This window comes from Onthophagus taurus, chromosome 7 (genome assembly GCF_036711975.1).
Source record: "Onthophagus taurus isolate NC chromosome 7, IU_Otau_3.0, whole genome shotgun sequence".
Classification (NCBI taxonomy): domain Eukaryota; kingdom Metazoa; phylum Arthropoda; class Insecta; order Coleoptera; family Scarabaeidae; genus Onthophagus; species Onthophagus taurus.
The window spans coordinates 36,423,325-36,435,538 of record NC_091972.1 but is presented as its reverse complement, the minus strand read 5'-3'; the positions used below and the strand labels follow the sequence as shown (position 1 = coordinate 36,435,538).

Below are 12,214 nucleotides of genomic sequence, written 5' to 3'. Positions count from 1 at the left end.
GAAAAGATTTGTTGAAAGATTTGTCTGCTATGCTGACGATGCTGGGATAATAGCTAACTCAGAAGATGACCTACAAAAATAACGTTATAAGTTCTACCAAATGAGCAAAGAACTGAACATGTTTGTCTCTATTGATAAAACCAAATGCATGGTAATAGCCAATAAGGTGCAAATTGGTCGTTGAAAACACTACCATCAAGCAGGTCATGCAGTTTGTCTACGTGGGCGTACAAATTTCCAGTTACAATGATCCTGTTAAAGACCTAAGATCACAAATTAATACGGCAGCAGCAATATCAGACACATTGTTTGGTATAACGATTACATGAGAATCGACATCAAAGTTAGGATATATAACGATAAATCCAGCTAAGTCATCGGTGATGGTCTTTGAGAGCCGGGGTGTTTTGGACGAAGTCAGGGATGGGTTGAGCTTGAAAATTGACTCTGATGTTTTGCAGGTTGCTGAAAGTGCAAGGAATTAGGGTATCATTATTGACAGTAAACTTAGATTTGACTCTTACATTGGTGGTCTACTCCGTCGGGCATATGCAGCGCTAAAATTGCTCAATAATAGTAAGCATTTATTGGAACAGCAACTGCGAATACGCTTGTGTGACGCCCTGGTTCTCTCGATCTTTAATTACGGTGATGTATTATATGGCCCTTGTATTGATAATATTCACAAAGTAAGAATTCAAAAAGTTCAGAATGCCTGCTTACGTTTTATTTATGGCATTAGGAAATATGCGAGTATCTCACACACCTTAAAATGGGTGGGCTGGTTGAATATGTCACGTCGTCGGGCCCTTCACTCTGCTTGCCTCTACCATAAGGTTTTGACTAGCAAATGTCCACCATATTTATACAACAAAATTCAATTTCGAACATATTCATAATATTAGACACAGACATACGTTAACAATACCCCAGCATCGACTGAAAATTTTTAAAAGATCTTTCACGTATTGTGTGCCTAATTTGTGTGCCACTTTCGGTCTTGCAGGAAACTGAGCGGGTTTTCAGGGTGATAGGTAGGTCTAAGTTGTTGAATGAACAGAATTGTGATGACATATGGACCAATTATCTCTTTTTCTCTTTCTCTTTCGTTTTTTTTTCTCACTCTTTCTATGTCTTTTTCGTTTCTTTCTTTCTTTTCTTTGTTTTTTTTCTTTCTTTTATTGTCTTTTCGTGTTTCTTCTCCTTGCGTGTCTTACTGATATGTATAATTGCTATTAGTTTTAAGTTTTTGGTAACAAGAAGTCTTTCTATTTCCGTCTGCCGTCATGAAGTTTAAGTTTATATATACAAAATGTAGAAAAAGGGCCAATGAAAAATAGCTGACCCATTGGGAATGCTGACTTGGTCCTTTTTAACTCATGGCATTTCATTTTTGTTTTATTTTAGTTTTTAAGTATTTTGTTATAGGGGTTTATAATGGTGCTATGGGTTAATAAACATTATTCTTATTATTATTATAAGACGTGCATCCGCCCGATAATGTCCTACGGGATTGAAGTCCGCGAGGAGACAAACAAAATCAAGAGCCTAATAAGAACAGCTGATTGTGAGATGAAAACATTAAGATCCATATTGGAAATAACAATAATGGATAGAATGAAGAACGACGACATTAGGGAAAAGTGCGAGATACAGAATATCGTCAGATGGGGCAGACATCGGAAAAGAGCGTGGCATAATCACGTAAAAAGCATGTAAATAACAGATTGCCCAAGGCTGTCTTGATATACAAACCTCCAGGTACCAGACCACCTGGCAGACGGGATGGTTGGCAATCTACGTCCCACGACATAACACGGAGGACAAACCAGACAAACTAAACAAACCATACAGTCTAACAAGACGAATTAAGAGCTTTTAATGAAAGACTAAGGTTAGAAAAAGTTTCAGTATTAATTAGTATGATGTAAAATTCTGGTGGATATTAATTATGTTATTCGAAATATATTTCGAAAACGAGGATTAACTATAAAACGATTGATGTCATTCAATTTCTGTTAAATAATGTAACAAACGATACGATAATTGATTGGTCTTGTAAATTTGATGTTTACTTTGAGATCATTTACCACATCATCGATTAGTGGTCATACATCGATGCACATCATTAGGTTCTGCTCTGTGATATTCCGTCATTAGTTCATAATCAGTTAACCGCAATCAAAACGTAATAGAGTCCTATATCTGTCTGCAATGATATTGTTAGTACATGAGATGATGGTTCGAATGGAATGCGTTGATAGTTGTTACAGAGACGACCATTACTGCGATCCATCATTCTCTGTCAGGTGAGCACAGATCCGGGATCGATGGAAATTATTCAGATGGACGCGGTCCGCATAGTAATTGATATTTGTACCGGATTGTAAATAATTCTCATCGCGACCGCGTTTGTTCTGCGAATTTGGATACCGGATGACAACAACCGATTAGCTGGAATGGCCAGAATTGAAATTCTACCCAAAAGAACAATTCTATTTTACGCGTGTTTGATTGATATTGTTTTAAACAAATTAATCAGAAATTTGTTTATTTACGCAAAGCATTATTTATTTACATTTTAAGGAATACATGAATATTTGGGTATAAATAAAAATTATTATTTTATGGTGGAATTTTATCCTTTTCATTTTTTATTCTTTTAAATGTTTTATTCTCTGTGTTTGATCTGCGACCAAAAAGTCATTTATTGTACATACATCGAAAACGTTTGCTGCAAAAATGAAATAAAATAATAGGTCAAAGAATTTGCAATATTTCGAATTGCGAACTCGAACGAGGCGAAAATATTCCGAGTTTTTTAACGCAATTTACGCTCCAATTGGCTAACGTTCCATGTCGCATTTACAAATAAAATTCGTATTTTATTAATTACCGCCTTAAATAGACGATGGTTTTGGTATTTCTTTTACACAAATTGTTTTTGTGATTTAATTACATCATATTTAGGGATAAATTTAATCCTATTTTATTTTATCGACCTTACAGATTCCTACTCAACTCTCAAGCTCCCTATATTTTGAATAGGAGTTCTGTTTCTAAACTAAATCAATATTTTTGCAGAGGCGCGCGCAGAAATTTTAGGAGGCCCCGACAAAATCATTAAAACAGGGTCCTCTCTGCGTTTATCCTGCATTCTGCGACGTTCAACGGAACAACCGGAGTATATATTTTGGTATCATGGACAAACAATGATCAACTTTGACCTAATAGGTGGCGCTGCGATTCGGCATGGTCGCCAAGACAGCGAACTCTACATTCCAAAAGCTGAAAGTATCCATGCAGGAAACTACACGTGTATGCCATCAAATACTCATCCTGTAAGCGTAACAGTTCACGTTCTACAAAGTAAGTGGAGAAACCTGCGCAATTAATATTGATTTAAAAAATGGGTGTATCCCATTTTCTGGTTATTTCACTCGTTTAAAAATTAAAAATAAATCGATTTTAGTAATTAAAATTTATATTTTGTAAATAGGATTTACTAATTTGTTTCCATTATATAGCGACAAAATGTATTTTGTAAAGAGTATTATTTGGTGAAAACGCGATAATTAAAATTGATAAAACTATCAAATACGTGAATTCATTAATATATTTGTGATGTAAATGTTTATTCAATGATTCCAATTTCACCCCATTCTATTTACTTACCCAATCGAGATATATTTATTTTTAAATTCATTTCTGATTTTTCATTTCGCTTATCATAAAACGTTTTCCCCGCAAAAAAAGAAAAAAAAATTTAAAATTGCCTTGAACAACCGTTTTAAATTTTTCAGATGAAAAACCAGCCGCTATGCAGCACGGCAGCAAAAACATCAGCACGACCACGTCGACGACGACATCGTCTTCCTGTCGCTGTTGCTTGACGTTTCGCAGTTCCATTTCAGTTCTCCTGCTGAATATTTTCGTACACGTATCCCCCAGGTGATGGATATGTCGCTACGTGACCGCAATGTGAACGCGTCCTGCTTCCAACGAAACCACGACCAAAGGAAAAAAGCTGTTATAACCAACGAAACTGAATACAGACGAAGAGAGACCAAAGATTAGCACCTGATAAAAATTTAAAAGGATAGGTTTGAATGGGAAATCACAAAGTTGGTGCCACAAATTTATCTTTAGATTTTAGAATTAAATAATTTCATGTTTAAGAAAATAAGTAATTTTAAGCAAATTTATACCCAATTTATATAATAATATAACGTAAACATTTAAATATTTCCATATAAAACGACTTTAAAAACACTATCAAGAAACATATTAAAATATTCAGTAAGGTGTTTCTTTCGTTTCGTATTTAAATTGGGAAACTAGCGATGGTTTCACACGTTTAAACCGCTTTCAACGTTTAATATGTATATATTTTTTTCTTGCGAGCGAAAACTGCAGATGGGGAAACGTGTACTGAATGCCAATGAGGGTAGAAAAATGGAGAAAAAGACGCTCGGACTTTCGACAATAAGTACTGTAAACAAGATAGTATTTTTTTCTGTAACAAATGTTACCCATTCTTTCCTCTACCATTTTAACGTTAAAGATAAAAACGAAATTGTATTTTATTATTCTTGGATTTAAGTTTAAAGTAAATTTTTAATGCTCTTCAAGTCGTTTGTTTTATATTACCCGATTTCTAGAATTAACTAGATTAGTTAACGAAATAAACATTTTTATTGTTGTAACCTGATGTAACATGTAAATTAATTATAATCCCTTAGATACACATAATTCGTATTAAAGTAATGTTTAAATATGATTTATAAATAAGGTTCTGAGAGAATATAAGCACTTGTTAATAAGCTGTACATATTAATATGCTATGAATAAGTAGTCAGGCCGTTTAAGCACTTAGCATTGAGGGCAAACCTTTACATCAAGAAGCTAATAACTTTCACATCGTTGGGAGTTTAACACGATATCACAAATACTTATGTAAAGCGCATTTTCCACCACCTTTATCTAAAACTGAATAACCCGAGCACACACATATCGTAAAAGTCGATAGACGATTTAAGAAAGAAAGATGAGGCAGAGATAGTGTTAACTATGTGATGGGAGTACTCGAGGTAGGATGTGATGGGTAAAGAATTCTTCGTTTGAAATGGAAAATTGTAGGATGGTGCTATGAATTTAAGAAGTGTGATAGAAAGACGCAAAAATAGTTTGCAAATTGTAAAGAAATGGGTGTTTAGAGTGATCATACAATAAGATGCATAAAATACCCCATGTTTAAAGGAGAGTTAAAAACACGAGATTGACCAATAATGAAACAATGAATAACAAACCGGTATCACAAAAAAAGCGAATGAAAGTCCAGAGAGATGGCGAAAAGAGAGAGATGAATGTGATTTGTATGAATCGGAGAAGCTAGTCGAAGCGAAGAATGGAAGGAAGTGCATACAGTAAGATCTAAAGATAAAATGTAAAATAAAGGAAGTAAATTGTACTAATGGCTAAATAAATAATAGACTATTTGGAAAGGAAAGCTATAGAGGAAGATTGAAGAATTATCAAGAGAAAGTAGAACGAATGGAGAACATAGAAAAATTAATTGAGATTATGAGGAAAGCAATGGCGAAGAAAGAACGTTCAGAAGTGGACAAGGATTGAAAATAAACGAGTGACGGGAAAACAAATACTATGAAGCGAAAATTAAGGCAAGAAGATAGAGAAAGGTGAAGAAGCAGAGATTCAAGACACGAAAGGCAGGAAGAGATATAAGAATGCATATAAGGTAAAAATGGCAGTGGCAGATTTTAATTATAATTCCAGTTTACAAAGACGACCAAAAACTTTATGCAAAGGCTGAGGTATCAACAAACTATCAGTTTTTGCTTGTTTCTGATAATTGCTTGCGTGGCAACTTAATTCGGAACTAAATATAGAAACTTAAATCTATAACAAACTGGAAAATACACCGAAAAAGAAGATCAATAATAGGCTATATAATATAAATATAGAAGATCAATGAGAGATAATCAGGAAATTAAAAAAAAACAAGGAAAACAGAAAAGCAACATTAAAATCAAAGTAACGTTCTAAAAATATCAAATAAAGAAATTTTACTGGCCTGGAAAGAATAATACCGGACAAATTTTGAATAGTAAAAAACGACACAAACGCCACGTGAAAATCAAGAAAGAAAGGAAGATGAAGAAATGAAGAGGAGGAGACACAAGATATTGACAAAAATAGAAGAAGTAGAAGAAGCCCTAAAGATAGTGAGTAATGGAAAGAATATCTATACAATCAGAACACTAACAGATAAAACAATAGAAATGGGAATGCATCTATATCTATCTTTTGTGAACTTACTTTTAAACCAAAAATTACAAAGAACAATTAAAAGTGTATCTAATAAGGTAAAAGTCAGTGGTATGTCCGAAAACTTTAGTATGGCAAAAGATATGAAACAAGGAGGCAGCCTGAGCTCAGTACTATGTGTTAACATTCATGGATCTAATAACTAATAAATGTAAGATCCTCCACAACAGGTTATTGCTGACTAAATTACATATCGGGTAGGCGGACCAACCAACCTTGCACCGCGACCCTAAGGATCTATTGTACCCGATAGATAACGTTATCATATTTCACCGTGCAGTCCAATGCTCTTAACGAACTTAATTAATATCTAGCTCGGTAAAAAGTCATTCAGATCCTTTGGGAGATAAACTGCGACCCAAAAATCGAGAATCTGATACGATTAACAGCAGGGTAGTGGCAAAAAAACATGCTCAACCATCTCCTCGTTCTCCGCACATAATCGGCATTCAACATCGTCGGCTAGACCCAACAAGTTGAGGTGTGTTTTTAATCGGCAGTGCCCAGTAAAGACACCCATTAGAACTTTAATACTGCTACGAGCAAGTCCTAAAATATTCCCGGGTTTGAAAGTTGCAATCTTAATAAACACCTTAGCATGTCTCATTCCAGGAGAACTCGTCCACAGTAAACGAAGTCTCTCTTCAGCGTACAATCAAATCCTATGTTTGGCCATCGCAAATAATATACCAACACCTGGCTCTGGCCCCACAAACGCTTTAGCGCTGCCCTCTCGTGCTGGCTGCCGGTTCATTGCTAACAATCCCAGAGTGATCTGGGACCCAGATCAGAGAAACTCTGTTATCACAACTCAGTGTGTTTAATATTCTTTTACAGTGGCTTTTACAGTAACTTGACTGTCTGAAAAAAATACTACTGTCATATTCTTCGCCCCTCTTTCAAGAAGGATTTTAGCACCCATGTTAATAGTATATACTTCCGCCTGGAATACAATACAGTACATACCAAAGCTGTAAGCTTGCTTAATCCGAAGTGTCTAGCAGTATACGCCCCGACCCCTTCCGGCGTGTTTGATCCATCTGTGAACATGCAAATATCTGCCTGAACGATAGAATTTTTGTTTTCGATCCAGGACTGCCGTTCAGGCAGTATAATCTGGTATCGAGCATTAATCACTGACAGTGATCCCGTCAAATCTGATGGCATTGGTAGCACAATATCAGTGCTTATGTCTTCCGCAGCCCATTGATAGGACATGTCGGAACAGTTTTGAGCATATTGCTTAAATCTGACGGTATAATGCTGATAGCAAATAAGAAAACAGTACAAAGAAAAAATTACATCTGGAAAGCCAGTTTAGAAAAAAAGAGAATGTTAATAATATATAGGAAAACCACAAGATTAGCTGCACAATATTATGCACTTAACGAGAAAATGAAATCATAAATATACAAGTAAACGAAAGAAGAAGAATATAAAATAATGTTAGATCAAATTTTGACAATGAAAAATAATTAAACAATAAATATAGTTTTACTTCTCTTCCCTAGAATCCCTAAAAGGCAATTTAACATGTATTGTGACGCTTAGCGTACGCGATTAAATCCTAAATTGTCATAACATTCCAAGCTTGTGAGTTGCAACAAAAACTGTCAGAATTTGCTTTGCAGCAATAGCGAATAATCCTGCAATATATCGCACATGTCAAAATTTGTAAATATTGTTGATCATAATAAATGACTAAATGATGGATTAAGAATATTTTGATCTAATTTGACAGAAACGTTATTAATAAGGAGGAATGCTTCACTCTTTGTGGCACAGATTCTAGCGATTTTCTTTGGAAGCGCCATGACTCAAATAAACTGCAATTCGTTGCTGTAGAGCTTGTACAGTATTCCTCAGTTTTCTCCCCATAATCTTATAAACATAATCGATGGGCAATATAAAATTAATTTACAGTTCCAGTTTGTTTAAGCAATTTTGTGTAAGTGTAAATATTGTTGAAAAAAACATCATAAATCTGTATTTATTTACATTTTATTAAATAAATATTTTATAATACATGTACATGATGATAATAATTAGACGATATAATAACAGCTTTTCGAATACATTCTACCCAAGTATTTGAGACAAAACGATCCATAAAAATGTGACAAAAATCCGAGTATTATTTAGTATCGATTACGAAAACAAATCCGTTCATTTTTTAATGCATATTTCCCCAAAAATTTATATTTAATATTATCTTCCAACTATGTTACATTATTGTTACTAGACTTTTTATTTCATAAAACAGAACGAAACGTGATGGAATGTGCTTGAGATTAATAAACATGAGGATTATTTTGAAAAGATGAACATACACATGTACGATTTTGTTTTATTTTTTCTTTATTTTGTATCTAAATAACGCTCATTCAAAGTTAGTTTGAACATCGTTGAATTTTTTCTAAAACTAAATCTCAGTATAATAAAAAATAAAACAATCGAAAATAAATGATTTACAATAAGACGATTACATTTAGTTTAAGGAATGATAACAAGTAATATAATATCAAATTCAACAACACTCAAACTTTTTATTTAAAAGATAAACTCAACGCTCACATTTTTATATTAATAAATATTTGTAACCGTTTCATATTTATTTCTGTTTGTAATTTATAAAATTCCTAATGAATAAAAGTTCTTTTTTTATATATATCACGTGTAGTTTACAAGATATTAATCCCCTTTACTTATTGTTACTATCAAATCACTGAGGTTCGACGAGATCCCATTCACTTTTTAAATCTTAAATTAATTTATATTTAAAAATCGTCATGGACACCAACACAAAAACACGTTTCATTTCATTCTATTTTAAACGGCCCCAATATAAAGATTTTTTTAATTTATACGTTTTATTAATTATTATACGATTGCTGGTATTCAGTTCATTTTATTAAGGAATTTTTATGATATTTTATTTTTTAATTTTTTGGAAACTTTACTTTTATCTTTTTTATTTAATTCTTCTCTTTATCGAAACATCCGTATCGACGTCCTTATTATTGACGAAAAAACTAGGACAAAAACAGTGTGGAGAAAGTTAAGATCATCAACCACGACGAGGGACTGCATTGTAACCAGGATAATCCTCGTCCTCCGTGTTGCATCGCTGCTGGATTTTCACCTAAAACAAAAAAAAATTAATTACGACGTATAAAACCCTTAACATCAAATTATACAGACTCATTAAAGGGGTACTACAAAATTACCCCCTTATTGAATCAGACACAAAAACATTGATTAAAGACTTGTCAGAGGTCGCTGAAATAGATAAACACGAAGTTGGGGTCGTCGATCGTTGATCTCATTGTCCTCAATTTCTCGTCGTCCTACGTTATAACGAGAAATGTTAACAATCGTCCCATCACCTCCTTCTCTTGATTTAGAATTGACAATCATTCTCTCTCTTCGCGTGCGGTTTTACTCCCGATCGTATCGTGATTAAGCGTGATTTACTGGTAGGGCGGAATAGGACTTTCTAACCGAGAGTTACTAATAAAGGCGGGTGCGAACGCGGATTAACATGGGTTTTTTTTTTCGAAAACGTCCCCGTTCGTTTAAATTGTCATCCGGGAATAGGAGGGAGTTAAAAAACCGGATGTGGTAATAGTAATTTATGGCACAATTAATTTTTGCGCTTCTGCTAAACTTTTTTTATCGTCGCTAAATTTCGCACTTAATTAGAGAGATAGGATCGAATGGAGTGTATGTTTGCGAAGCGGGTTTTATGGGTGATTTATGACCCACGATTTTTTTGAATGGATAATTTTTGTAATTGTGAATTAAAAGGTTTTTAAATTATTACAAATAAGTTATTCTTTCGTATTAAGCTTAACTGGAGAGAACTGTGAGAAAACAAATAAACCGATTTTGGAAACGAATAACAACCGAATCAAAACAAACAAGATAAAGTAATAAACTTTTAAGTAGTAAAATATTAAATTAATGTAGTAAATTCAATGCTTAGGGATTATTTAAGAAAAGTTTCGGATCCTAACAGAATCCACGTCAAAGACTTATTGAAATAAATATTGGACAAAGAAGGTGTGAAAAAATGTATATTGGACGTGTTATGATAATTTTATGGTGTCTGCAATTTGATGATAATAATAATAATAATAATCGCTTTATTGCCTCACAAAAATAAATAAATACAAAGAGAAAAAGTACAAAAAATATAGATAGTAGTAAAGACAGAGAAACAAGAATATTACGACTTACCGACAATGTATGATTGAAATGTGAACTAATACTTTGGACGAGCGAGAAATACACAATAAGAAAGAAATTCGGTAACACCCCGACTTATGTAAATTTGGAGATACGTAATTACCAACTTGTCCGTCATTTTTTGTCGGCTATTCCCTTATTTCGCTCAATAGCAGATTGAATCCTAAAATTTCCTCCTTCATTCTGTGAAAGTTCTTTATTGAGAGTTGATCAATTGCCTATTAGGCCAAAATACTATATCGTCATCATCCTCATCGTCCAGCCATTAACATCCACTGCTGCACATAGACCTCCGTCATTTTTATCTAGTTCTCTCTATCCTGCGCGTTCTACAGTATTTGCCCGAATATAAGGCGAGGTTTTTTTCAAGAGAATTAGGCTCAAAATTACCACTCGCCTTATATTCGGAATTTTACCGACAAATTAAAAATGATGTGTTAGCACAGAAGCAAGCGTAAGCGGGCTCAAAGAGTGTGATTCGCTTCCAGTCTGCTACTTATGTAAATAGGGGAAGCCCCTAAATGCTTACGGCCGATGTGAAGTTGGGTAGATAAGGCGCGCTTTTGTTATTCGTTAGCAAACTCTTGTACGGATTAGACTTGTTGAGAGTGCCGCATCAGTTATGTGCGATCGAGTTGAAAAACGGAGTACGTCAAAAGGTCAAATAGATAAAAATATCCGAAAAAGCTATGATGCCAATTTTAAAATTATGGCTATTTGTGAAGCAGAAAAAACAAACTATTGTGCAGCCGCTAAAAAGTATGGTACAACAGAAACCAATATTAGACGTTGGCGATTACAAAAAGAAAATCTTTTGAATGCTCACTCAACACGAGAATCCTTTCGAGGATCCAAAAAAGGTCGATTTTTAGAAATTGATGAAATTGTTGTTGATTTTGTAAAGGAAATGCGTGAACAAGGATTTCCACTAACAAGAGACACAATTCAATCGGCTCAAGAAATAGCTAAAAGCAATATCTCTCAAACTATACGTTTTTGGGAGTGAGGATTGACTCGAATCTGTCATCGAAGTACCACATCAATGATCTGGCCATCAAGATAAATCCTGTGTGTTTTGTGTTGAAAACAATTACTCAGTTAATGCGCGTGTAGAATCGCGACTCAGGGACGGTATTTTCTTGGGACACTCAGTTGAAATTAGGCGCGTTTTCATTGCTCAAAAAAAAATCCGTGAGAACAGTTTTTGGTCTCCCAATGAGAGAATCATGTAAACCCGTTTTTAAGTATCATAAAATTCTAACACTACCATCTATAATAATTCTTGAATCAGCAATGTTTGTAAAGAAAAATTATACTTTCTTTTTAAAATATGAACAGCAACATGGATATGGAACAAGGGGTATGGAAAATTATTACTTACTGCCACCAAAAACACAGTATGCCAAAGTGCAAAAAAGTACTGTTCATTTTTGTGTTAAAGTATACAACCACATACCTAATAGTAAAAAAATTAAACCTAATAGTATAAAATAAATCGTCTATGTGTTTAAAAAATTATCTAAAGCGTTATCTTTTGGAAAAAACACTGTATACAGTTAACGAATTTTTTTGCTGTAAATTTACCAGTGATGTAATATTGTGAATTTTTTCTTTGTGA

The 12,214-nt window shown here is 33.8% G+C and overlaps 2 protein-coding genes across 5 annotated transcripts in view; one reads left to right on the top strand and one right to left on the bottom strand.

Moving 5' to 3' along the window:
• Nucleotides 1–4,631, top strand: part of LOC111416019 (uncharacterized) — a 66,151-nt gene extending 61,520 nt beyond the window's left edge. The window contains exons 6-7 of the mRNA XM_023047948.2: nt 3,085–3,369; nt 3,804–4,631. Of these exons, the coding sequence (XP_022903716.2) occupies nt 3,085–3,369; nt 3,804–3,955 (437 nt within the window). The 3' untranslated portion in view covers nt 3,956–4,631. The remainder of the gene's footprint in view (nt 1–3,084; nt 3,370–3,803) is intronic.
• A 3,700-nt stretch (nt 4,632–8,331) lies between these two features.
• LOC111428558 (defective proboscis extension response 13) overlaps nt 8,332–12,214 on the bottom strand; it is a 262,116-nt gene continuing 258,233 nt past the window's right edge. For all 4 annotated transcript variants that reach the window (XM_023064252.2, XM_071197877.1, XM_023064170.2 and 1 more), the window contains one exon: nt 8,332–9,490. In XM_023064252.2, the coding sequence (XP_022920020.1) occupies nt 9,381–9,490 (110 nt within the window). In that variant the 3' untranslated portion in view covers nt 8,332–9,380. The remainder of the gene's footprint in view (nt 9,491–12,214) is intronic.